This window comes from Coturnix japonica, chromosome 13 (assembly GCF_054131305.1).
Source record: "Coturnix japonica strain WE chromosome 13, WE-NBRP24, whole genome shotgun sequence".
NCBI lineage: Eukaryota > Metazoa > Chordata > Aves > Galliformes > Phasianidae > Coturnix > Coturnix japonica.
Window position 1 is genome coordinate 1,950,874 of NC_140675.1, and position 27,642 is coordinate 1,978,515.

At 39.9% G+C, this 27,642-nt stretch overlaps 1 protein-coding gene across 1 annotated transcript in view; it reads left to right on the forward strand.

The window, feature by feature from the left end:
* The first annotated feature begins 209 nt into the window (after window positions 1-209).
* Window positions 210-27,642, forward strand: part of LOC146758568 (cytosolic carboxypeptidase 4-like) — a 79,069-nt gene continuing 51,636 nt past the window's right edge. The window contains exons 1-4 of the mRNA XM_085514877.1: window positions 210-250; window positions 18,298-18,427; window positions 22,786-22,917; window positions 26,060-26,236. Coding sequence (XP_085371003.1) covers window positions 210-250; window positions 18,298-18,427; window positions 22,786-22,917; window positions 26,060-26,236 — 480 coding nt within the window. The remainder of the gene's footprint in view (window positions 251-18,297; window positions 18,428-22,785; window positions 22,918-26,059; window positions 26,237-27,642) is intronic.

Genomic DNA, 27,642 nt, shown 5'->3' on the forward strand with positions numbered 1-27,642 from the left:
GCTGACGGAACAAGACTTTGTCTCTCGTGACCTGATACAGAAATATCCTCTGTAAGGCGCCTTCCACCCTTCTTGACCATACAAGTTAAGAATCAGAGCAGGCTTTCACAGCTCTGTGCCTCACACTGGTGGAGAGTCTGTCAACATTTTCCTCTCTCTCATCACCCTTAACCCAACAGTGCCTCCTTGTTTGTATAATCTATGTCAGAATGACGCACGAACTGGGGGCTGTTCAAGAGAAGCGAGGAATGTATGGCACGGCACAGGCACTCATCCTTTTCAACCTCCTTTAGACCATCTCTTTTTGCAGTACCCATAATAGCTGTTTTTTTCCCTGCTTGATTAATGGACCCTCAATAGCTATGTAGTCTATAAACCCAGACAAGACAAGTAGCCTGTCTCTTTTGATCCCTGCACCCTAATAGCCTGATTTTGACTCCGCTTAAGTGGTGTTTATGTGCCCACATGAGCGGTAGTAATTGGTGCAGAATATCAAATGTCACTATTTGACATTTCATTCGTAACAGTAGTATTTAAAGTAAAGGCTTTAACTTGATGATTCATCAGTAGCCAGTGTCAAATGATCTGGGACGGTCGGTATTTTAAAAGTGTCAATCAACAGATGGATCACTCTGGAGATAATTTAATCAGAGCCCATCAGTGAACTGGCCTTAAAAAACAATCCTTCAGGATTATTGTCACAGCCGTATTGTTTAGAAGATGAGAGTGGTGCTTGCTTGGGAGCAGGCTTGGTAGCAGAGTGGCTCCTTCCATAGCTCCTCTAACAAGCCTGTTTCCTGAGAGGATGGAGTTGCAACTTCCTCAGTTGACTCTGCCCTGTAGTTAAATACAGGACTTCAGGCTCTGTTGCTGTTGAGCTGAAAGCTCTGCTTCTTCAGAACAAAATCTGCAAAACACAAACCAGCCTAAATATATAGATAACTTCACCCCCTCCAACTCCTAGCACTGCTGTGCTCTGTTTTATTTGACAGTACAGCTTTTTCTTCACCAACTCTTCATGTGATGAGACGCTTATTTCAGCTGTTGACCCCTATCAGTGACCCCTCACTGGGAGATCAGGTGTAGAGAACCGGGCTATTATCTACCTTCCACTCCTGTGTTTCTAATCAAAGCAGCCGATTTTGCTAATGCATACAGCTGAAGTCACAGTGAGGAAGACCTGGCTGAGTACAGAGAAAAGAAGTGCTTGGAACGGTAGAGCAAGGGGTAAGAAATCCTAAGAGTAAGAAAAATCAAGCTGGGAGAAAAGATGAACAAGCAAAGCAGGGAGAAATGTTAAATTCAGTTTCATATAGAATGTACAGCCATGGCAATCAGTTCGTGGAGTGAGGCAGAGCATCACCCTCCATGCACCTGTCCATCCATGTTCCTTTAGCTTTCATACTCACTGAGGTGTCAGCAGCACGCAAGCGTTGTATTAGATTTTCAGTTTATATATTTAAGATAAAGCAGGTTAAAAAAATGAAATCCAGAGCGGATCTGAGAGGGTTTAGTCCAGGTGAAACACATACTGTGCTCTTCTGACCCAGGCATTGAATTCTTTGACATCTCAGATGCACAGAGTTCTGAGCCCCAATGCATTGGGTTCACAGAAGAGGAGATGGCAGGACTGTCACTTAGCATCTTCTGTTTCAGAACTTACGGTCCGTGCTACTACTGGCAATCACTGTTTACGGTTATTACCTGTAACCAGGTAAACCTTGTTAGAAAGGGCAGTGATGCTTGATAATGTATCAGGCATTGCTGCTGTTCCCTTCCTTGCAGTATTAGCATTGGTTCAATCATTTGAAACTCAGTTCCTTTTCACCATGATGTAGAGCTGTTACTGTTGTCACGTTTGAATGTTTTAACTGCACTTCAGTAATAGGCGAGTGATCCCAGTATCTTATAACCTGGCAGAGCAGGTTGTCAATGGTTTACAATCAGAAATGATTGGCTGGCAGCCCAGGCTGGAAACTGACACTGCCTTTATCTGCCATGGTCTTTGATTTTCATTTTTTTTTTTCTGGTTTAAAGGTCCTGTAGTCTGTAATTGCTTTTTTTGGGCTGATAAGGTTGTATTGTTAGCCATGAATTTGAGACCAGCTGTTGTCTTCAGTAGTTGGATGTTTCACTGCCTGAGTTATAATTATAGTCCATAAATTGTGTTAGAATACTTGGTAGCAAGGAGCATACTGAAAATGAGATTCTTTTCAATATTTGTGTCACTTTGCAGAAGACAGAGAAAGAAGTATTGTCAAAGGACAAGTGTGTGCTGTTTTTCTTATCTTTCTGGGGCTTTGAGGTGAACGAGAGTTTGTCTGGCATTTTCTCTTGGATTGTACTCGGATAAGCATGTGGCACTATTGGATTTACAGCATGAACTTTAAGCAAGAACCACCATGCTGCAGAAACTTCACAGCCATAGGAGTGCAGTGTGAATATCTTTTCCACTCAAAGACCCGATTCCTTGTTTGTAACCCTGCAGTGAAGCTGATGGAAGAAGCTCTAAGCAAAGTGCTGGCTCTCTATGTGTAAACAAAACAGCACTGAGAAATCCCCCAAGGTCCAAGCTGTTGGTTTTTCTTATGATTTATACCTTCTCAGTTATGTGAATAGAAACGTAAATATTTACCCTATCTTTGATTGTTTTCTTCACTATCTCAGCATACATTTTCTTTCCTTGAGGTGCCCCCAAAGGGAGTGAAATCCCAATTTCTTTGCAGTTCAGAGTCTCTTTTATTTTTGTCTTTTATTTCTTAGCAGAAGTCTTTCTTTCTGTTTGCACTTCAGCTTCTGCCCTTTGTGTGCTGCTTTCCTGCTCTTCCTTTTTTACTCATTTTTTGTTTTGCTAATCCACTGAGATTATTGAAGCATCACATGTCGTTACTGGTAGGTACTGTCCAGAACTCTTTCCAACCCTTTACTTTGTTCTTTGCCAAATATAGCTCGATATTGGCCTATGGTCACAGTTTTATCTCTATGGAATCCATCCATGCTGTCAACTATAGAATCTCTGTCCTAGTAGTTCTTTAATATTTGGAAAATAATTCATCTTCATTCCTATTCAATGCAATGGACTGTATCGTATTTCTTGAGTAGCTTTGTTCCCCATTGGCCTATTCTGTTACAATATTTTCCCTATTACTTATGTAGGACTGTTTTATATTAAGTAATAGAGAGCGTTAAGTGGTTTTGTTATTAGTGTTCAGAAATCGTTAGTGTAGCTTATGCTCTCCTCAGACCCGAGTTTAGAAGATATAATCTGTAGTTTTCATTGCTGTGGCAGTTTCCCTTCATCAGCAAGGAAAAAACAAGTGGTGCTTGTAAATTCTCTGTCTAATAATTCAGTGATTACGATATTAGTAACATGTTGTGCAAAACAGGTGGTGGTGGGAGGAAGAACTAGAAGAGAAGAGAAACTGTCAGTCTTGAAAACGGCAGTAGATTTCTTTGTTTCTCCTCCTTGAAACTCATTTGGTTAAGTGAAGTGGGATTGGGTTTGATCGCTTGTTTGAAAAATCACGTTAAATAATCCATTTATCTGCGGGATGTGTGGAAAGGCCTCTGGATTCCATGACTTACTGTAAAGAGCTGTGGGGTTTCACTCTTGGCAACTGCATTTGATGCCACTCATCCCAAATAGGTAAAACGTACCTCAGTGGGGTAGGAAAAGATCTTGATATCATTTAAAAGCCACACTGTGGGGTTTATTTAGATAAAATTAACCAGTATATGCCTTTTTTTTTTCCCCTCTTTCTTTCTATTTTTTCTTCCAGTCGTGCGATATGAATAAAACATTTGCCTGTGTGGAGCTGATTGTAACGCAGTGTTCCTATTGCTTCCAGTAGGGATTTGAGAAGGAAGTTGCTTTTCATATACAGTCCTATCTGGTGGTTAAAAAGATAAACGTCTGGTAGGGAAGATGAATTGTTTCCATATATTTTTCGGTTATATTTCTTAATGGGGCACATTTAAGAAAGAGATGATTGTGTTTATGTAGAATGATGTGTGTCCTATCTGTGGTACATCCAGGTGTTTGAAGGTCATTGATGGATCAACCCCCTAAATGTGAGGCTTCTCTTTGAGCAATACTTTTCACAGTCCATAAGCGTTTCTTCACTGTGGCTTTGAAGTGTACTGAAGATGGTTATTGTTGTTGGAAAGAAGGCATCTTTTCTTTAAAAACGTACAATGTAATGGAAGTTGAAAGGAAGGTAGAAAAGCACAGTGAGGAATTGACAGGCAGCTCTATCTATCACATGACAGTTGTACTCTAACAGGACAAAAGTTGACATTTGCTACAGTCATATTCAATAGGCGACACTGAGTGTCAATATGGAGCTCTGGGCAGTCGTTATAATGGCTATGAGTGGTAAGGGAGAATGACATTTTTGATCTGTTTACTGAGATCATCTTATATCCAGAAACTGAAGGAATAAGAATCTCTACGACTTGGCTCTAAGTAATTCATTTTCATTTGCTCCTCTTATTAATAGAAATCACTTCTTTTAACATGCACCATAATGCACTGAATGACAACAGTGATATCTTTGGCAGATTCTGAGCCTACAAATGTACTGGAAATGCGTGTTCTGCTGGAAAATCAGACAAAATAGGAAGATACTGAGTTGGTGAACTTTCTTGTTTGCGTTGTTACAGGAAATGATTAAGGAAAACCAACTGATGGCCTTTTGAGTCGCATTCTGTGAAGCATCTCTAGTGCCATCAGCATGATGGGGAAATTGGTCAATAAAGGGGCAGTGGCTTATGGTTGCATTCTGCTTCCCCTGCATTCTGCTGTAGATCTACCATTGCTCTGCTGTAGTAAGTGAAATTAGTTTGCAGGCTGGTAGCGTTACTGGTAGTGTAACCCAATTGTGGTGTGTAAATTCCCCCATTTCCTTTTTTATCTTCCTTAAGAAACTGTAAACTTTATTTGTCAACCAGTCAGAATCTCTCAGTGAAACATCTGGCTGAAACAACTGCTAGCAGATAAAACAAAAACTTCATCACTGCTAAAAACAAGTAGCAAATGTTGTGTATGTGAGGATAGTGATGATAAGGGACCATTTCCTTTGGGAACAACAGAAATGAGGGATGTACCGATGCTTTCTTGCCATTCCAACTTTTGCTAGGACCTGATGTGTACACAAGTGTGCTCTGTTAGAGGATATTAGAGGATATATATTTGCTGTTCAGGAAACCTTCTCTGATAATCTGGCTTAGCCCAAGCCTGGGGTGAGTTTCCCTGCTCCATTTTTTGTTTGTGCTGATGCTTTTTTGACTCAGGGTAAATGGCAGATGAACTGACCCTTCCACTCTATGGCACTATGGTTTTGGTTGTGCATGAGTCATCTACTGGTATTCAGTACTTGGTGGGATGTGACCAGAGTCCTTCCTTACAGTGCTAGCTGATTTTTAGCCCAGGTTAAGTATCCATTAAAATGTAGCCCATGATCTCATGCATAAATGCAAGGCACATCTTCTCCAAATGTAGTGTGGATATTTTCTGTGTGGACATTCTGAGTGTAGTTTGAAACATAGATAAGTGATCAGGTTAATGGAGCAGCAAAGGGATATTTGCAGTTGCAAGCAGAGAGCTAGATAATAATAATAAATCAGTAAGAAACTAAAATTCAAACATCTCTCTTCTTTGATTGCCATTAAGGGATTGTGGCCATTCAATCAGTGGATATACTTTGCATTTGATGAAATCCTGGGATGTGCGTGTAAATAATACTTTGAAAACGTAGTTGACTAAACTACAACTTAAAAGACACATGATTTGACTGTACTGATTTCTATTATTCCTTTGTTCAAATGGCATCTCCCATATTACTGCTGCAGCAAAGCTCTCTCTTCAGAGAGCTTGTCAGTGGTATCATTGCTTCGAGTGCCTCAAGGGTTCTTCTCCTTGCTCTTCCCTTTGCCAACTTTCAGTCACATCTATGACCTCAGCAGGAATGTTATTTGAAGCAATGGCAGTGCTTCAGTTCTTCTAACAACCCTCTGCTAAATCATTTCCCTGAACTCAAAATGGCAATGCATCTGAACCACCGATGGACTTAGTGAAGGGAAAGTATGGGAGAGTTGGGAAGGGCTCAGCCAGATGCCACAGTGAAGCAAAGCTATTGAATATGTGATCATGCAAAAGTATCTTAGCTTCTTCCACCTTTGCCAGCATCTTCAGATGGAATTATCTTAGACGTAAGCTAGATGAAGGAGGTGCATGCACCCTAAAGGGTATATTCAGAAGTATTTCTCATCAAGTATGACATAATATTGAGGAAGAAGACATAAGTCTGTACTTTTGCATGTAACTGTCAGGCTGTTAATTTGTCCCTAGTATCTGTGAACCATCCAACACAGCTACTCTTTTAGACAGCAATCAGTACTCAATGCCACATAGACAGGAAAACCCTAACAGATAAACAAGAGAAAAAGGCACCTGCATGTTCTGTAATCATTGGAAACTTGCTCAAAGTTGGAGTCATGAGGATTTCCTCTGAGATGTGTCTACTCTGAAATTCAGCTATTATCTTTCTGTTTGAAACCATTATGCTTAGGAGGTCACCTCATCACCTCTTCCAGTGGCGTAAAACCACGTTCTTGTGATATCTTCCAAGCAAGTCCTATTCACCTGACTGAGCTGGGAAGCGCTAGAATGAAATAATGCTCAGCAATTTTGAACCATTCCAACACCCACAAAATTTGTGTTTTCCTAACGTTTGCACACAATTGCAGTTACTGCCTTTTTTGCGAGGCAGCAGCTGGGGGCTGAGAGCAGGCAGCTGCAGCCTGCCACAGCCACCGCTGGAGTGCCTGCACATATAAAAATGATGGAACATCCAGCCCCGCAGTTCCTTAATTGCAGCTGGGATTTTGCAGCTGTGGAGTCATACCATGAGAAATACATTCAGTGCTGCCATTCAATGAGCATAATTTTGGGGCCAACAGATTTGCTGTGTGAGAAACGAGCTCTATAAGGCCTAGTTCTTCCTCTTTCTTTTTACCTTGTTGCTATCTCTGTTAGCTTTCTGTTCCTGGTATTTTGCAGCACTCAGGGCTAGAGATAAGCGTCTATCACGCTATCCACCACTAAGGAACTGCTGCTCAGACTGTGAGGAGGTTAAAAAAGTGTTACACCTTAAGAAGAATTAAAGATATTTAGCATTTCACAGCACTATATAGCACTATTAATTATATATATTTGGAATTAAGTTGTTCAAGAAAGGTGGAAGGCTGAAGTTTTTTTCTAGGTCTTCTGCTTCAGGCAATCAATGACTTTGCTTACAAATACACTATAAAGATAAGAAGCTGAGAAAGCACTAATTTACCTAAATTCAAACAGTAACAGCTGAACTACGTTGTTTATATATATAGGAGAAAGATAACTTAGATCTTAAGGTCTTTCCTTTGTTGGTGTTTATTCCTCAGTGTTTTTACAGCCACGGTCAAAATAATTTGCAACATTTATTCCAGTTGATCAGAATGGCCTACTTGAATTTGCACATTGATTTTTGTAGAGGATATTTCTATGAGCTTATCGGTATTGATTAAATATTATGCAGCTGAGTCTTTAATCTCTCCTGGGTCTGAGAGGGGCGGGATAGCTCAAAGTACAAGGAGTCCTGGAGAAATTCAGAAAAGAAAAACACTATCAGATAACATCAGAAATATTCCAGAGCCTCGTTAGCCTTCCTGCCTCTATTTATGATTCTAAGCACATGGCGTGTTTCTGTTTCAAATCCATCTTCAAACAGAGAATTTTATTCCCCTGTACTTCCCTTCCATGTCATTCTGTGGATAGAAATGCTATGGATGCCCTCCACTGAAAAATATGGTTGGAAGTTGCGTCTAAGGTTGTTTCTTTGCAGTGATGAAATATTGGTCTTTAGAAGGCAGTTTTGAAGCTCTTTTGGTTTAAAGTTGGTGCTTAGCACAATTTCTCCTTCGTGGCATAAGTAGTATTGCCCTGTATGATGCACTTAGCAATAAATCAGTACTGTTATTCACCTGTTAGGTCTGGAAGGTCCATCAAGAATTAAAACATAGAATCATGGGCAAACCCTGCTTTACCCATGAGGTGATGAAAACTGTTTCTCGTATTAGAGAGAAGAAAACTGTAGTGCTCGGTCGTTAACTTAAGTAAAGGTAGACAGTATGGTCCTACTCCTTGTTTAGTGACTGAGCATGTAGAGCAGCCAGCAGACACATGTTGTTTAGTGGCACTGTATCAGCTTTTAAACATGGACCTTTGAAGTAGAAGAGCTATAATGATCCAGTGGTCCTATTAGTGTTCTTATCTTGTACCCTTTTCTCCATGTCTAAATGAGAGAGCTTACTGTGCTGCCCTTTGCTATGTCGTGAGTTATTTCAGCTTTTGATCAGAACCTGAGGTTTTGACTCACTGACGCAGGACAGTGCTTCTAATCTGAAAGTTTTTTAAGTGCTTTATTACCAGAATTGGATGCCGATCATTGATTTTCTTCATAAGTGTCTTCAAACCCATTGATGCCCAAATATCCTTAATTCATTACCCTTCAAGAGATTTTTCCTCTACTTCAATACATTAAAAACAAGGGAAGGGAAGGAAGAGCTATGCAGAAACTCACCAAAATACTTGGAAAAGTTCTGTGTCCTCCATTCTAGAATATTGCTGATATATTCTGATACGTAAAGCTTCCTGATTCAATTGAAGAACAGAGATAAAAACGAATAGTAAGGACCATAAATTAGTTGCCCTGATCCAATATGTTTTAGGAAGCTAGTTAAGAATTTCCTGACTTTGGAAGATGCTGAGTGCTTGCAATTCTATTGAACTTCAATAGGCAGTGATGAGTAGCTCCATATTTTGAAAAATCAGGTCATTTATTTCAGAATTCAAGTAACTTCACTTTACAAATCTGTTTCAAGAGGGATTTTTTTTTGATCGTACGAGCCCCCAATTAAAATTTGCCAATTGCTATGGAAAAAAAAAAAACAGCTTAGATTTCTGCTCACATAAGTATATAAGAACCGCTTACATTTGTTCCTATCTACTGTCCTAGTTTTTCTTTGACTTTTGTTTTTTTCCACTAGAATCTTCCAGCAAAACTGCTGCACTTAATGTGTTTGCCCTGGTTTCTAAGGCAGATCTCCCCTCAAATTCAAATCCTTTTTCTTAGGAGTCTTCATTTTTCTCTATGCGCCCTCACTTTTCTGTGCCAGCTTTACTTACCACTTGCGTGGCATCTCTTAAACACTTGGCCCAATCTCACCATTATGTGAGTTTCCCTGGAGAATTGGGTCTGTTTTGTTTTGTTTTATAGCGATTTTATCAGTTACTGCATTTTATATGGATATTTTAATTTTTTTTTTTTTTCCTGAATGTTTTGCAGACATTTACAAGCCCATCAGGTTTCTCCAGTGAATACTTTATTTTAATAAGTGGGTATTGAATGCTTCGTTTAACTTTACTATTGTGCAGTGCCCAGAGACACTGTGCTTGGATGAGCAGTTACGTAAGTGCAATTTGTTTTAGTGCATCTTTTCGTATCAGAATTAGCATTCAGTTGAGCTTTGAAGTCATGTAGTGCATAAGCATAGGGGGAAAGTAAATAAAACAACTTAGTGCATCTGCAGATATAACCCCAAACTGATTTACTTATCTGTGCCTGCTCACTCTGCTCAGTGACAGATCAGTCCCTCAGATGCTTTTCTAGTGATGGTAGAGCAGCGGTTGCCTGATCTCTGAGGATGCATGGAATGCGTGTCTAGTTCAATAGAAGACATGCATTTCCCTTCAGAGTCAGGTGGAATGCATAACTTGAAAATAAGTCTTTTGTTGTTTTTTCAGTGTTTTGCTCTGGCTTTTTTTCCTATTTTGACATGGAAACTGTATTGCAAACAGACCTGATCTGTAACTATTGCTTATCTCTACAGAAAGGAACACTTATTGCAAAGAAATCAAATTGTTTCATAGGAATTCGTGACTGTTCAGTGGACTAGGCAGGCAGAGCTGGAAATTCTGTGTTCAGAAAGGGGAAAAGCTTGCATTCATGTATATGATTGCTGAGTAACCTGTGAGGAATTATTGCTTCATTGCGGGGAGATTGTATTTGTCATGCAAGTAGCCTGTGAAGTTAGTAGGCATCGTCACACAACAGTGTATATATCCTGTTATAGCGGGCATTTCCAGTGGAGCTGTAGGCATCAGTAGCAATATGATCACAATCATATTGGTTTTAAGGCGTGACTGTAAAAAGAAAGGGAGAAAAGTAGGAAGAAAGAAGGGAAAGCTCCTCCAATGTGAGTGATTAGCAAAGTCTAGTGTTACTTTCTTTAACTGTGCCTGCCATGGAGAGGGTGGTTGACAAACTGTGTTCTTGGGTTTGTGTTATTTCATAAGCTACCGCTCAGCATATTTCTGGTAATGGTGCTTTGTCAGTACTCTAATTTACTGACGGAGGAAGTATAGTATGTCTTCATATATGTCAACCTGCAGTCAGTTCCAGCATAAATCACATCACAGTCTCATGTACTGAGATCTCTGCTCGTGCTGCTGTCAGTTTGCTGAAACAAGTCTGATACACAGATCTTTGCAGGCCCCAAACTGAAAAGGGACTCTAGGTTTCCAAAATTGGTTTGTCTTCTGAGGTAGGCGCACAATGTCCTGATCAATGACTAGCAGGAAGCGGGATGTTACAAGCTGGACAAAACCTTTTAGATGATGCTGAACATGATTAGACCAGGATGATGTTAGTGATGGTCCAGAAGGGAACTGTATCATAATATCTTGGACCACAGTCCTTGTGCAGTGTTTGTTTCATTACTCTCATTACTAAAACAAAAGTGCAACGGTTCTTCAGCACTCACTGACAATGTTTTTGGATTACTCCAATTATTCTATAACTTATTAGCAGAATATTTCTGATTCGTAGCATCTGTTCTGAGGTCTTTTCCTCCCATTCTAATTAACATCTTCAGTTCGCTCTTGCCTGTAGGAATGAGTGCTACCTACTGGACTATGGGGCTGCATAAGGATCCTAGGAAAATTGAACAGATCTGAAGGTATCTCTGCACATTCTATTTATTTTTTATTCTTGGCCTCTACGCAAGGCTCTGCTTGTAGTTCTTATTATTGATCTATGATGCCACACTTTGCTCTTATGTGTCACTTAGTTGGGTTTAAATTTTAGAACAGTCATCTGGACAATGTATTTCTTAGTGTTCATTTGTATATGGAGATTGCACTGATATAACTACCCGATATTTAAATCAACTCAATTAATGCAATCCATATGTGAGCAATTAGCTTAAGTCAGTTAAGAACCTTTCTTCAGGTATATGAATGTAAACCATATTTAAATTAAGAAAGTGAACAATGCAAGACTTAGAAGCAGGCTGAAGGACATTACTTCAAAAGTAAAATGTTAGTTATTCAGTCCTTTGTCTTGAAACCTCTGGTTCTGGTCTTAATTTTTCACTGATTTGCTACCTTGTTGCATGAGTGTCTTCACTTTTCAATATTTGTGCCTGCAAAATTAGGATCTGCTGAAAGAGTTTGTAGGAGGATGAGGCTGTCTTAAAGAACTGTTTTCTCCCCATGGTAAACTTAAGCTTTTCAATGAGTAATAGTCAAAATTGGAGCCAAATCTTCCCATTTAAAAACATCATTTCCATTTGGAAATGTCATTGCAGTGCCATTTGGGAGTTGCTTGGCTGTCCCGTTGTCCTGGCTTCACCTGCCTCCCCTGCTGCATCTTAATTTGTGCATCTTACTGAATTAGTGTTGTCAGCGCTTTAAGTTGTGTTGTAGGACACGTGGCCCAGACAAAGAGGCGCTTTGGCAGAGAAGAATGAGTACCTTAGAATCCTTAAGTGCACATATTCTGCCATATGCTGAGGGCATCTCTTAAACAGTTTAACATTCTGAACTGGCCAATTTGAAGTTTTGATGGAAAACTCCAAGTTTTGAAGAGAATGAGCTGAGGAAAAGCTATGATTTCCAGCAGGAAGCAGGTACTTGTTAAAAGAAAAATCTTGAGTTGAAAATTACTTTTTCCAGTCAGAACTAGTGACTAAAAATTCTGTTTTGGGCTTTCTTACCAGTGAGAAAGTATTTGAAGTTGTTGCAAAAAGGGTCTAAAGATGACTCAATCTCATGGTAGGTGTCAAGAAACTTTCAGTTTTTAGGTGCTTCCTGAATCCTTATTTACTCCTCCACAAAATAGTACAGATCATCATAACTTGCATTTTCCTCATAAATGACAGTGCAAAGTGTCACCAACTGCAGGTGAATTTGTTCTCATATTTGATAGTTGCTGTTGTTGCAGCTAAAATAGTAGAAATCTGATGAGCGTCCTTTCATGTGGAACTGAGGAGGTAGTTTAGCTGTGATAAGGCTGTTAACTCACCTTTTCAGTAGGTCATGTGAACTTCTTGTCTCATTTGATTATGACATTGACAGTGTTAGCTGGGAATGATGCAGATCTCATTCTGTGTCTAACTGGTTTGTGACAAAGTGCGGCTTAATGAAATGTGTCCGCTGAGAGAAAAGGAACTCTCCTATCAGAACAAGGACAGAGACACAGTTACACGGACCAAAAGGAGAAAGCACAGACTAAATCATTTATCTTGGGAAGGAAGAATTGTCCACTGTAAAAAAAATCAGTCAGATGTAGAAGGTGAAACTCTGAAGGCTCGTTATGCTAATTAGCATCAATGCTCTGATGTGGGTAGGCAAGAAGAAGCTGATGGAGTGGTGCTTTAGAACACCATTTGCTCAAGAGGAAGTACAACGCATCATGGATTCATTAATCTGTGCTGAAATGGAAAAGTCTTTGAGCAGCAGTGGTCTAAAGTGGTCAGGATCTTTCCAGTGGCCTTGTTCAGTTGGTTGGCAGCCAGATAGTACGAGTGTCATCTAAGAGATAAGCTATGATCAGTAGTGAATTGTTAGCTGCAGTAATGTGGATGGAAACTGCTTTGGTCATTGGTGCCTGTATATATGCCTTGCAGATATTCACCTATATTTCACTGTGAACAAATGAAAATCTGGTAACTTCAATCCCTGAACAAAGAAAGAACATTGCCCCCTTTGTTTCTTGAAGTAAATGGGGAAGGGATCACATTTCTTCAGTGAAACCCCGTGGCTTGCCAAGATGTCCAAGTGAGGTATCCCAGAGGGAACTTTAAGCAGCTCACTTAAATGATGGGAAAGAAGTTTCACTATGAAATTAATGATGCAGCCCAGAGCACAGTAGGAAAACACCTTGCCCTCTTTTTCCCCATCTTTGATTCCAGCTGTAGAGTCCTGTAGTGCTTATCTGTATATTTATCTGCTATAAAATGAAATGGATTATATGAAGAGCTCTACGAAGCAGTACTCAGTACTTCAACATTTCTCTAATGCAATTAAGGCAGATATTTCAGAAAATGGAAGACTGTTAGTTGCCATAAGCTGGTGTTTCATTGGATTGCACACAGTTTAAAGCCTCCAATATTGCTGTTGTTGTGGGGGCTTCCTGTTTCTAGAATGACCATAGACATCGCAGGGCAATGCTGTAATGCAACGACTAGATGGCATTGGATGAGCATCTCCATGGAATAAATGTATGGTGAATGTAGTCAGTTCCAGCGCATGGACTTCAGGCTGTAAAAAAATAATTCTATTTCTGTCACATCTTCCTTTTAATTATGAGGGAGGGCTTTACTGGTTCTGCTGCTTTCCAACATCACTGCCTTGTTCTCTGAAAAGGTTAACAATCAAGAAAATTCACAATTCCACCTGCCCTCTCCACATGTACTCACATCTCAGGTTGATCTGAACTTTCTTAATTGCAAGACCAAAACACCTTAATGCAAATATTCCTCTTGCTTCCATCCTGGGTAAGCAGTAGTTATTTATAAGTCCAGCATGCTGTGTCTGTCTGAGGCTGCCACACGCTGTTCAACGGCATCCTGATGTTTACTTGTGCCTACTTTCCTTTATAGATATTCTTATCCTGTGCTGGTACTGCTGTCTGCTTTTAAGATGCACAGTGAATGGTGATGTTGCTCTCTACATATCAAACACAATGCATCCCTTTAGATTTCATAGTTCACTGTGCCCCAGGTGCTGTTATTATCAGTCCTGACATCATTCATTTGATATGATGGGCCCTGTCTTTCCATTTATCTGTAATGGACAGGAGATTTTGAATCATTTTATCTTCCAAGCACAGCAACATCTTTTCTTTAAAAAGTGACTTTCCTCTCTTTCCACTTCTCGCTTTCTTCCTGGTCTAATATCTTGTGCATTACATTTATCCCCCCCATGTCTTTATTTCATATTTCCTTTTCCCTTTTGTTTTAGTGTTTTTTTTTTGTTTTGGTTTGTTTTGTTTTTTGGTGTTTGTTTTCTTTTTTCCCCTCTCCTCCCCATGTGTTCCCTTCTCTCTTTTTCCCCTCTCATTTTTCTTTCCATGCAGGGCATCGAACCAGTCTTACAGCAGCCAACTGAAGGGTTCTGTTGACAATATCAGCCTTGGGTTAGGACTAGTTCATGTCTCCCAGTCCAAAGACATTTCAGAATTCAGTACAGTTGGAAGCTGAGGCACTCAGGGATCTTTTGCTTTGCTCTTAAACCAAGCAGACCTAAGGGTGAGAGAAAAAAAGAGGATGAATCTTCATTAAAACTTGATGTCAGACTTCGAGGTACAAGATTAAAAGCAAGGTCTTAAAATTGCAAACAGACTTAAAATATCATTCTGTTTTTAACTGAATAGGTCCGTGCTTTAGCAACTTAACCTCTTTCTCATTAACTCTCTGTGAGGTGTCCCTGCCTTCAGAGCAAGGTCTAATGCTTCTCTTAGAAGTGCATTTACTGCCTGTGTATTCAGAAGAGAAAACTCAACCTCATCTTTATGACTGTGGTGTATCAATTTGAGATGTTAAGGATCTGGCTTTTTTAGAGTAGTTCTCCCATTTGCAGTTCAGAATGACTACCTGCCTTTATACATCTTTAGAGGTGCGGCTTGCAGAGGTGCAGGAGTATTACTGATGATGTGTACTGATATTTGAAACCAACAGTCATCAACAAATTCACCTGTGGTTGAGTTTTCTTTGCTCACAGCCAGTCACAGGAGAGCTGAGCGTGTTCCATCAAATCTTTGCTTCAGGGTGTGGGCTTGACTACTTTCTGTTCATTTTCCAGGGCTGCATGGCACTAGTATATCTGAAAGGCAGACAACCCAAGCGTTTCTTTCCTCAGACAGTTGTGAGTGCTGGGTGCTTTGCTGTGGATCACTGTGGCAGTGTTTTCTGGCTACGTACGTTTTTAGAACACCTTAGTTATGCTTTGAGGGTCCCATCTTCTACCAGCTCTGTGGCTTTTCCTGAGTTATTCTAGAACTACTTACAGAAACGTTACAGCCCCAGAGTCTGCTTGGAGGAGAAGGTCAAAAGTGTTTGGTCTTGATTGGTGGGAGAGATGTGTGATATTTGCACAAACTACTTCAAATTGTGGAACTGATCCTTTCTACAGTAGCACTAATGGATCGTGTATCTCAAAGGTTGTGGCCGAACGTTTAATGGAGCCACTTCAGTTCTTATGTAGAACAAAGGAGCAAATAGTTTCCTTTTTTCTGTGCTCTGGTAGTCAAGCAGTACCCCAGGAGGCAGCTAACAGCTGTCCCACATGCTGACCCCCGTCAAAGAACTGTTTAAAGGTAGAAAAGGAGGTAGAGCTATAACAGAAGTTCAATCCAAAGCATCAGACTTGTGAGCAAGAGAAATACAATTTAATTACGGGTAATCTGTTTAGAGGTAGAGGTGGGGTTTCCTTTACTCTATTGGAATTCCTTGTGGCAAACATTTTCATCACTTGGTTTGAGCTGCTGGGAGTCCCATCCAGGCTGTTACGTAGTCTCACTAATGCTGCAAAGGAGAGAAGACATAAAGCACTTAAAGCAAATACAGTAGCTTGGAACTACGTTGTGAGAAATGCCTTTGGTTTGAGAAGTGAATTTCATTAAATCTTGCCAAATGTAGAAAGCCAGTCTCAGCTTTCCAGTCTCTTTATTTGCTATCAGCACTTGAGATCAGCTTAATATTTTACCTTCACCCTTGGATGCAGAGCATAACGGACAAAACCATTATCTGCGAATGTCATCGCTATTAGGAGAGGAAGAGAAGGAGGAAAGGAGCAAGGGAACAGAGCTGGTGGGGATCTCCAAAAATAAACAGCCTATAACAGTATGGTCAGAGGGAGTGAGCGAGGTTGGAAAAATCAGTGTCTCATAATTTAATTAAAGTTCTGCATCTCCTTCAGAGCTATGGCTACAGGCTGCCAGGCAGAGGGCTAATATCTAAAGGTCATTCGAATGAGCGAAGATACTAATCACTGGAGGACAAAACTGAACTCTGCCTCCCAGTTCTTGCCTTCTTGGTGAGATTTTACCTTCCTTCCATTATAAATTAGCCTGTGAATGTCATGGGGCAATTGAACTGTCATAGAGTCTCCTCTAGGAAGAACCTCCTTTTGTATCAGAATGATGGAATTGGTAAATTGCAACATGGGCAGAGTAAAGACTGAAGAGTGAGGGTACTGTGACCTATGAACATGTCAGCATGCTGTGTACAAGATGTGCTTGTGAACCAGCCCTACATTCCAGACCACAGTCCATAGCAGAATCTAATGCTGCAATGAGAAACACTGCAATGCAACAGGATCGATTAGTTTTTCTTGCCTCCTTTTCTAAGAGAACATCTAATTTCTTCTTGTGTTCAGAAAGAAGAATAATTTATATATATATTTACAAACTGGCTTTTTGTTTAGTGACTTTTAGAATGGAGTTACGCCTGCTGGAAGGAAACTGTGTATGCACACAAGTTCTTGGCAGAAATACACTTGTAAATCTCAGCTGAGCATCTGTTCTCTTGCAGGTCAGGAAAGGTGAGCCTGCAGGTAACTTTGCCTGAAGGGCTATTAAGAAACATAACAGAAACGGTCATGTTTTTACATAGAATATTTGGTAGAAGCATTCAGTGACTTCTCATGCTTTTGTTACTGGCAATATTTTTCAGCTTTCAGAATGAGCAATGTAGCAGCTGTGGGTTATGAGGAAAAAAGGGAATTCAGGTAACACTGAAACTAGAGTAAAGTCAGAATGAGTCTTGTGATGTTGCCAGAAACCCCAAGATGGCATCAGAGACCTTGTTTTTCTCCATTAGAAACGTATGACATTTTTAGTGGATTTTATTGTTTCTTTGTTTTCCTTTCTTAACCAGTTCTCCATTGTATCTAGTATTTTTTGAAGTATTCCAGCCTTAAGACCTTTTTTCTGCAAGCATTATTTGCAAGGCTCACTGATAACGCTGGATGCAATGCACCCCAGTTGCAATGCGAGATTCTATCTTCAGACCGCCAGATTGTGTCCCCAGGAATACATCTGTACTTATTCTGTGACTAGGAGGCTGGAACAGCAAAGCTGGATGTAACTCTGTAGCTAGAAATTTGTCCAGTACTTACAATAATTAGGCTCTGCAGTGCACACAATCACTAATGAGGGAAATTAGTCAGATTCTGCAAAATTGTACAATGATGTGCTGCTCCTTACAATCAAATATCCTGCAGATTTTTTCACTGATCACTGAGTCAGGAGCAGAATATTTTCAATCCAACTAATGAAAACACTTTCTCAGTGCAAATCTAGGATCCTTATTTAGCTTTTTATCCAGTCTTTGCAGTGAATCTAGGTAATTGTTCCACATAATGATGTAGCATGCATCAAGATCTTCTTGATGTGCTTCAGATAGCTACATTTCTCATGAGCGGAGGAGCTTAAATGAGATATCCAGCTCATCTCATTTAAGTGCATACATATTTCAGGCTGGTCGAAGAGATTCAAGCACCTGTCTTCAATTAGAATGAGTAGGAGTTGGATGTACTTATTTGCTGTGGAGGTTTTGAGAAGCCTTTGCTGTGCACGTAAGCTGGGTGAGTTTTGTAGATAGCGCAGAATTTAGAGCGTTTCCGAAGGTAATTTTGTTTGTAAGTGGTCCTGATTGTGTATGTACTTAAGTAAAGGAAAATCTGCATTTATTTTCAGGGCTGTAACTGTCTGAATTCTGGAAGGAAAGGGGATGATAAAATCTGCATGGTGGTACGCACCTCTGAAATGTACCGACTGTTGATTCATTCCAACCCAGTGTTAAAAGTCTTTGATCTGTGTTTTAATTGGCATTCCCCATCTTTGTGCCAGGTCTTGCCAGAATCAGGAACTCTTTGGAATCAACTTTTGTTTGTGATGTGTTGCTTTGTGATTTCAGCCACTGTTGTTCCTTGAGTGGAGATGATCTGAACAGGCAGTGGCTGACTCCCAGTTCTCAGCTCCATCCAACAATTTACCACACCAAAGGTCTTCTGTATTATCTGCGCAGCATCAACCGGGCCCCTGTGGTGAGTAACTCCCTGTATCTTCTATGGGTTATTGCACGCAGATGGATTATTGCAGTTGTGTCAACAGCCCTGTTTTATGGTTAGAGATGTGGAAAGCATACTATACCGCTATACTTTCATCATTGTGGGGTGTTTTTGAAAGTCTTGGGTTATCTACTGAATCTTCTAACCAACTCCAAACTTCAGAGTCTTCGTGCACCTGCAGAGTGAATACAAATTCCTTACAGCTCCTTAGTATCCTCAAAGTACTTCAGCTAAACTAGATATTGTTAGTAAGTTATTGTTATCTTTCTGGCAATGACAGGAGAAATTCTGTGAAGACATAGTCTGAATGGATCATGCAAAAGCCCAAACTGGAGCAATCTGTGCAATCAGAGAAACACAAGTTAGCTTTCAAAATGGTTGAACTTTTCTGCTGCTTCAGTGAGAAGAAAATGACTTTTTGGGGGAACTACCGGAAGTTCATGAGGGGTGATACTACTGGCATATGTCTGGGATCTGTCCCCATCTGTTCGGTCTTGATGCCCAACAGAATGAATAGTTCTGAGACCTCAGGATAAAAAAAAAACACAGATGGTTTCAAATGTTGATGAACAGAATGGAAGTGGATGGAACAGCAAGTTGGCTTCTTATAGCCCCAGTTAGGCAGGAAATGTCCTAAGATGCACTGTTCACTCTGGTCTTGATGAGAAAATCCTCAGACAAGGTGAAAATGTCTGTGAGTTTCTTTAAGTGAATATTTGTGGAAATATGCTATTTTTGGCCTAAATGACAGCCCTGACATCGAGCTCTGCACTCCAAGGAATCTACTGGAAGTTCAGCTTGTATCTGAGAGTTTATTCCACCTACATTTTCTTTGGGTTTTGAGCTACATCTGATCAGTTTTGTTTTATTGTGCTAATCGTATTGGGCCTTTTTAATTTAAATTTATCATAACCATCCCTGTCACATCCAGATGCATGAAGTTGAACATGCGCCCAGTGGAAGTTTTCATCTTGCTGAGTGAAGTAAGACTATTGATCGTATCATGTCTCTCACTCACAGGCAGTATGTCAGACGTGGTAAACTGATTTTTTCTTTGCCTTTGAAGAGTACATTGATTTTGGTTTATACATGCTCGCAAATGTCTTTTCCCAACTCCAGAAGAAGCTGGATTTCTTCTGCCCTGCACTCACTGCCAAGATGCCATGAAGGCAATTTCACTGATAGCCAAATGATTTCTGTGGAGTGAATTAGTTTAATTTATCTTGGGGATGCGCAAGCAGTTTCTTCAAAGGAAAGGAAAGCTTCTTGAAAGTGAAAAGGAAATAACTTTAAAGTTAGCGGCCTTTCAAACCAAACCCATTTTAATTGGTAACTTCAGCCATAGAAAACAGCCATCTAAGTGCTTTATTTGTTTATTTATTTTTGCTTCTCTTGTTGGTTTTGGAAACCCTAGTAAAAGAAGGGGCTGGATACGCTGTAGTATTGCAACTCTCCACTGAGGGTGGTTTCTTTTCAACTGAGAGCAGCGGGAGTATCAGAGAGCTAAGCTTGGGAGCAGCTAGGACTGAAGGGGAAAGAGATGTTGCTTTTTCCCCTTGAGCATTCGTGGTGAGGAAATGTGCAGTTTGTGAATTACAGTTGACAGTGCACTTGCAGGATGCAACAGGAAAAGTGTAGCTCTTACAGAGGGATCAAGCTGCAGCAAAGAGCAAGTTACTTTTGGAGGGGACAGGAAGATGCTGTTAGGGACCAGGAGACACAAAGCGGTGTTTGCTTTTTGAGATATTCTATCAAGGTTGGAAACAGAATCTGACTGCAAGTACATAGCTTTTTGTGAGCAAAGCATCCTAAACGTGTCTACCTCAGCAGTCTGAGATTGGGTCCTCTCACGAAGCTACTAAGGAAAAAAAAGAGTATTTGCATCCATTTTCTGTCTTGCTTTTCCTTTGTTTTAAAAGCTTCCTGATTCTGTGAGTCATGAGGGGGATTGTTTTTGAGTTTGAAAGCAGTCCTTACCTTTGTGGTGCTCAGTGCTGGCACATTACTTTAAATAGATAAAAATTTGCATGTGTGTCTTGAGTCATACCCCAGTGAACACCAGACTTGGAATTTGACTGTGTGTTGGTGTCACAGCTGTACAAGAAGGATAGAGAGAAAAAAGGGGTGGGTAGGTCTCAAGTTTACCTTGTGGTTGCCCAGGCTTAACCCAAGGAAAGTTCTTCATTGGGTGCTGCAACTATAAAATACAGTTTTATCTTGGCTGAGTGGTGAGGCTTGAGCTACTCTGTAGAATAAAAATAGAGCAGAAGAATGCATTGTAAAAACAAAAACAAAACGATTTGTCATAAACATTGAGAATAACTGCAGTGCTCAGTAAAATTAATTAAAATGTAGGTATATATGATACACAAATGGAATGGAAACATTTCCAGTAGTGTTGACTTCTCTGCTGTGGAGGTGGGTGGCAGTCATGGATTCATCCCATGGCATGAAATAGTGGTGTTACAGAGCCTGGCTTTTACAATGCTTTACTAATATGGAAGGCTTGTTCCAGACTTGTCACTTAAGGATTCACTCTTGAGATGCAGAATTATGGACCTCCTGCTTATCAGGCAGCACAGCTATCTGAGCAGCTGATCATCCCTGTGTGGTTTCTGATAAGTAATCTTTTAGGTAATAATATATGCATCTTGCATGTTAGTAATTCTGTAAATTGGCAGGTAATTGATACCTGGTTGAGCTGGGATCTCTGCCTCAAAATAGAACCACAGCTATAAAACCTTCTTTGATATTCATAGGAGTAAATTCTAGTTGGTACCTGTGGTTAAACTAATCTATGACTGTATTGCTGGAAGCATAGATGGAACGCTAACTGGAAAAATGCCTGTCATTAAAAGAACCAATAAATGCAGCTGTTTAGAAGGGGGCTTTATGGGATAATTCCCTGTTTTTCAGGCAGTTGCTTGAAGTGTAGGACTGCATAAGCCCCATGTGTTGGACTGGGTGATCCTTTTACAGGTCCTGTCCAACTCAGGATGTTCTGTGGCTATAGCAGTCCTGTTAACTAGGACTTGTGGGATGAATCTGCGTGTGAGTGTCTTAGCATCTCCAATCAACGTGCAGCTTGTCAGAGCAGCTGGAGGAATTTAAATGCTCAGTTCCTTAGGTAATTAAACTTCCTGACTGGCTGCAGCTAAACTGAGTTACTGTATAACTACTAAACAAGCATACTAGGGTAAAACTTGCCTTAACAGTTGGTGGAAGAAGTTGATCTATTCCATCTGTTTCTCTCCTCCTGTCTATGTTTATATAAGAATATGTATCTTTCTTCCTCATCTTTTTAATTGATCCACAGTGCTTCCCTACCTTATGACACCTGTCCCTTTGTCTCTGATAGATGCCTCAGAAAACTATTTAAATGATATCACGATGTTCCTTTCTAATCGGCAATGAATATTGCCTTAAAACAAACCAATTTCTTCTCTTTAGAAATCCTTGTCTTTTCACTGCTGGATTTCTGAATGTTTCTGATAAAGACATGGAGAATATATGTAACAGCAGTGTCTATATTGACTTCATATTCCGGAGGGCAATGAGATTGATTATTATTTAACACTTGGGTCAATATTTTCCTCTTGGGTCATTAAATCGTGATTTTCATTTTTATCAAAGTTGATATGTGCCTATGAAGGCAATCAAAACTTCCATTAAAACCTGGAATGTACCTTGTACCTAGTTTATATGATAGCTGACATGAGAGATGGATTAAATAGATACATTACGTTGTGTGGAATCAGATTATTTGTCTGACAAAGATAATGTCCCGTGCTTTATGTCCAGGAATTCATGTAAGTATCTGACCACATACAATACATTTTTACACAACTGCACAATTACATTTTCCTAAACATTGTGTAGCACAGTTTTTGTGTTTAAAGAAGCCAAGGTGATTAATTGCTGGCAAAAGGTGCAGTTTTAAAATCTCCTGAGGCTAATGCTAGAGTTGAGAAGTCAGAGGAGCCCAACAAATTGCTCCGTTGTATCATAAGTTACCATGAACTCTCAGGTTCCTCGGTTGGCATGGAATCTTGCACAGATGTCATGTTTATTTCTGCTGTGGACAGAAATGCACCGGTGTTGACACTGGATTCATGAGATCATGTCAGTTCCAATAGGTAAAACGAGGTACGGCTGACTAACAAAGTTTGACACTGATTATAGGCTTGGCCCAGAGCTCTGCTCTGAGTTTGTCTGAAGAGCACTGACAAAGGTGTAATTCCTCACATACAATCCTCTAGTATTTATAGTGTCTGTTGTGAAGAACCACAAAGCTTACTTCAGTATTACAGATTTTGCCTTTCTTTCCTCCCTAGGTGTTCTGTGACTACCATGGACACTCCCAGAAAAAGAATGTGTTCCTCTATGGTTGCAGTATCAAAGAGACCTTGTGGCAAGCAGGTTGCGTGGTCGACACAGCAGTTATCACAGAAGATGTTGGCTACAGGGTAGGTCTGCTTTGTTCCTTTCTACAGTTGTTGGCATATATGTGCACCTACATCCCTCTTTAAGATGAGGTCAGATCACAAGTTCTGTTGGTAGGTGCAAACTTGTGTTGCAGCAGAGGAGTAGAGATCCAGAAAAGTTTAAATGATTCCTACTATCTTCATGCACCAGATATCTGCGAGAATATTGTCAATAGGTGGATCTCTAATTCATTTCATTAAGATGCTGTTTTGTTGTCACTGCCGCTGACTAATAGAAATGTTGTATTTTTGTGTTTTATAAGTTCCAAGTATACATGTGCTTCTCTCACCCTCAACTCACGAGAAGTCCCCGTGGAAACACTTGTTTCACAAGGAAAAGCAGGAAGGGTGCTTACAGTCAGAACATCGCTTGTTGTATTTGAAATCAGTGGGCTTGAAAAGGCTGAGGATAGTTCACTGTTACACAAACAGAATTCAAATGCTGCTTTCAGCATCTGGTGCCTGTCTTGAATCTGCAATGAAGAAACCAAGAGCAAGCCTCCAAGGGTGTCCAAGAATCTGCAGTGGCCTAGATGAAAGGCTTTGTGATTGCAAAATATGGGAAGTTTCTCTCCTTCCTCCCATGAGTAATTGGGGACGATCCTGCTCTCCATGTATTTACTTCCCAAAAACATGAGCAAAATACCTCAAGAAAATTGTGATTTTTGAACAGCCTTTGCTGTAGCCCTTGATTCGTGGGAGAAAGAGGCATTGTTACTTCCTAATACTTGGCCTCAGATGACATGCGTAGCATTGACATTGGAAAACCCAACTTCAGGATTTCTCCTTTTAATCACCATTCCAGGCCCCTTTGACAGTAATCTCTGAAGGGACCTCAGTAAAGAATCCTAATTCCATTCTGACCAAATGGGAACGGAGGTTTATGGACATGGGCAGCACCCCCGTTTTTGTGCATGCTAAATCCAGCTGTATGAGAGACAGGGAGCATGGTTAAAGTAATGTGTTGTCATAAATGAATCCTTTGAAAAGATGCGTTTTCACCCTCCCAGAAATACAATTGAAAGGTAATTAATGAGAAAAGCAGAGGGGAAAGAACTATTAGTGTGAAATCCAGTGAAAGCTGGTAAAATGAAAGGAATATTAAATTCAGATTTGATAATGCTTCTAAATGAGTCCTGACTACAGAGACATTACTGTTACCTGCCAGCATTTTTATTTAATCAAATATAGAAAACTGATTATGCATATAATTTCAATTGTTTTAAAAACTAAACTGGATTAGAGATCTGATTATGGTACTTCATAGCATATATTTACAAAAATCTGTGTGCTGTTTCAGATAAGGACAGAATGAAAACTATCTGAACCTTCACACGCAGTTTAGCTGGATCTCATGATTGTGTTCAGGATTATAATTGTTTGGGTGACTGTGCTTTATTTTTAACCCAGCTCCAGGAAAACCTGGATGTGTTGCTCGGAATCATAATATTTTGCAGCAAATTGTACTTTGAGGGCAATTCAGAAGCAGTGGATGTTTAGTTCAGAGCAAGTAATCAATTTTAAAGATTCCTCTGTTCGGTATTCTCCCAGGAAAAGGAATGCTGTAGTTCTTAATAGCACACTGTAGATCTTGACTTAAGAGTTAGGCTCATGCTGGTCTCAGGTTTGAAATGTAATCTCTCACTTTGTTCCAGTTATCTGTTCACAAGGTTTTTTTCTGCTGATGAATGGACCTTATAGATCTTTATGTCTGTACCTTACAGAACTGGTAGGGTCCATTCATAGCTATAGATTGGATATGCTGAAAATAACATTTACTTTCTTATTACAGAGGTATGTATGATTATGATGTTTGCAGTGGATATTGCAGAACAGTTTAGGCCAAAGATTTTATCTTCTGCGTCAGTCATCCTTTAAGAGAAGACCAGCTATTAAATGTTATTTTCTCAATTTTGATGAAACCAAGCAGTCCTGTACAGAACTGTGATGTAAAGCTCAACAGAGTGGAACTAGAATTGCTTAGAATCAATCAGTTTCACTGATTGTTATTGGAAAGTGAAATTAGCTGGTTGGCTTTCACTGCCCAAACTGAATGAAATTTGAGGGTCAATGCCATTAGCAATGAGCAGAAACTCCTTCTGTATGATTCCATTCCATTCAGAAGTTTAAGAAAGCTGTCATCAAAGAAATAATGAACGTTCTTATTTTACAAGCTCTTCACTGGATGGTCTTTGGGCATGTACTGGGATGCAAGCACAAAGGTTTATATGCACATATGTGCTTTTGTATGTAAATGCCCAATTTCTACACCGAGTACACCTAGTGTTAAGGTATCTAGTATATACTTTTACAGTTAGCATGAAGAAGTGTTGCATCCACACTGATAGAAATATTTGATAGCGCTGTGTATTAGCAGTGTTTATAGGCTGCTGTTGAGAAAAATGATTTCTAGAATAAGAAAATCACTCAGAGCTAAGAGGTAATTTTACTGAATTTTCATATTTACTCTTTATTGCCGCTTTCTATACAGAGTGCATTCAATGTACCATTTGATCCCAGATGAGAATAGTTTGGTTTATTTCACAATGCAAGATAGTTAAATGCTAAGCTCTATTTTCCTATAATTATCTGTGACCTTCAGTGGGATTATGCATTCCCCTTCTTTGCTGTGTGCTGTGTTCAAACAAAATTCCTCCTATAGCTGAATCCCTTGTCAAATTGTGAGGAGGAGCTGGAAAGGAAAGAATGGAAACATTGTGTGCTGAGCTATGACTGCAGCCCTCTAGGCAGAACAGGAAAATGTAGTTAATGTTGAAGCAGCTTAAAAAATAAAGCTTCATAAGTGACTTCAGCAGTCCAAAACTATAGGATGTGCAAAGACATCATTTTGGATGGGATGTACCAAATGTACTTACAGCATTTTTGTCTGTGACTGGGGACAAAAAAACAAACAAACACAACAAAACATTAGAATATGAAGATTTCACTTGGGATGAAGATGAGTCCAGTTTGGCACTAACTGGAACTATCACAGTGACAGTTTCTACAGGTAGCTTTGGTGATACGCGCTTTAAACAGCATAGGCCTCTTGTAGATGTATTTGTGATATAAATGCATGTACATCTGTTTGATTCATTTTCTCATTGCTGATACTTTCTTATAGACTCTTCCTAAAATCCTGGACAAAGTGGCCCCTGCATTTGTCATGAACAGCTGCAGCTTCCTTGTAGAAAAGTCCCGCGAGTCAACAGCCCGGGTGGTGGTATGGCAAGAAATGGGTGTGCTGAGGAGCTACACCATGGAGAGCACGTACTGCGGCTGCAGCCATGGTCTCTACAAAGTAAGTACCTCTTCCAAAGAACTACATGGCACACTCCTTCTAATGTGTGTCTAATGAGCTTGGGAGAATAGAGAGTGCTGTTTTTATGCTGTTTGGTATTGCCAGCTTCCTTCTATAATATAAGTGTAGCCATTCTACTGAGTTTCTTCTCAGTTAAATCCTTCCACGATCCTTCACTTTTAATCTTCCATGCCAGGGAAGTAGGTTCCTTGCTACGAGGTTTCATTTGACAGTGAAATAAAAAGAAATTCCAGTCTAATGCCAAAAATATTGAGCTGAATGAAGGAGTGTTTTTGAGATGATACAGACTGTGTCTTTATAATGGTATTCACAGTAGATCTGAGGTAATTAACATGAATATTAGGAGTCGTACACTTCCTGTTGCAGTCTATCTGGGCATTTGCTTGGCTAAACTTAAGAGCCTGCACTGAGAATTCTGCACTTGGAGTTTGTTACTGACAGCCAAAGGTAGCTCATCTATGAGCTGAAGCCACAGCTTTAACTGTGAACTAAATGGAGCTAAATTTCTTACCAAATGATGTTCCAGATACTGTGGGAAGGGCTGTACTTGTGCTGAGTGTATCAGAGACAGGAGCCTCTTGGCACTTTTTAAGTACATGGTTTGAGCTCTGGTAATTGTATTTAGCTGTACATAATTCTCCACTTGCTCAGTTGGTGAATTCTTTTTGTTCCTTTCCCAAACCTGTTGCTTTCCATGGAAGGGATTCTGTGCTCCACCTTATTTCTCCCACTAGGGAGCAATCCTTATCTATACAGCATTAATATGTGGTTAAGGATCCGAAAAGACCCTTAAGGAAAAAGCCATTGTTACAAATAACAATTAATAAGACGTTCAAATTATTCTTTGCAAGTTCTATGTTAATCCTTTTACATTCCATAGAATGTGGCCAGCAAGTACTCAGCTACTGTTTTAACAGTGCTCTACTATACTCACATCATTTCTTAGATAGAAAAGGCAGAAGAAATATCTGAAGATGGTTTAAAGAAAGAGAATATAACTGCCCTGAGCATTACACCTAATGCTCCCTACTCTGAGAAGTGCTGATGGGGTGCAATAGGTACCACAGGTTGTGGTGGGGTTTTAAATTTCCTTCAGACAGTGGGGAGAAATTCTACCTTGACTAATGTCAGTGGCAAAACTCCTAGTGATCTCCATGGAGAATTTAACTCATTTCCTAGATAATCTGAGTAACATCTAAAAGCAGTTGGACATCAGGTTATATCAGTGTCTAATGATTTGTTCTCTACTTCCTTCAGTATTTTCAACCCAAGTTTGCATAAGTTGTGCCAGCAGATCTAAAATGTTTTATGCAACGTTCACCCAAGTGCACCACCACTCAGTAAGCTGGTGGTCAGGCTTCTAATGGTGTTGGTAGCAGTTCTGG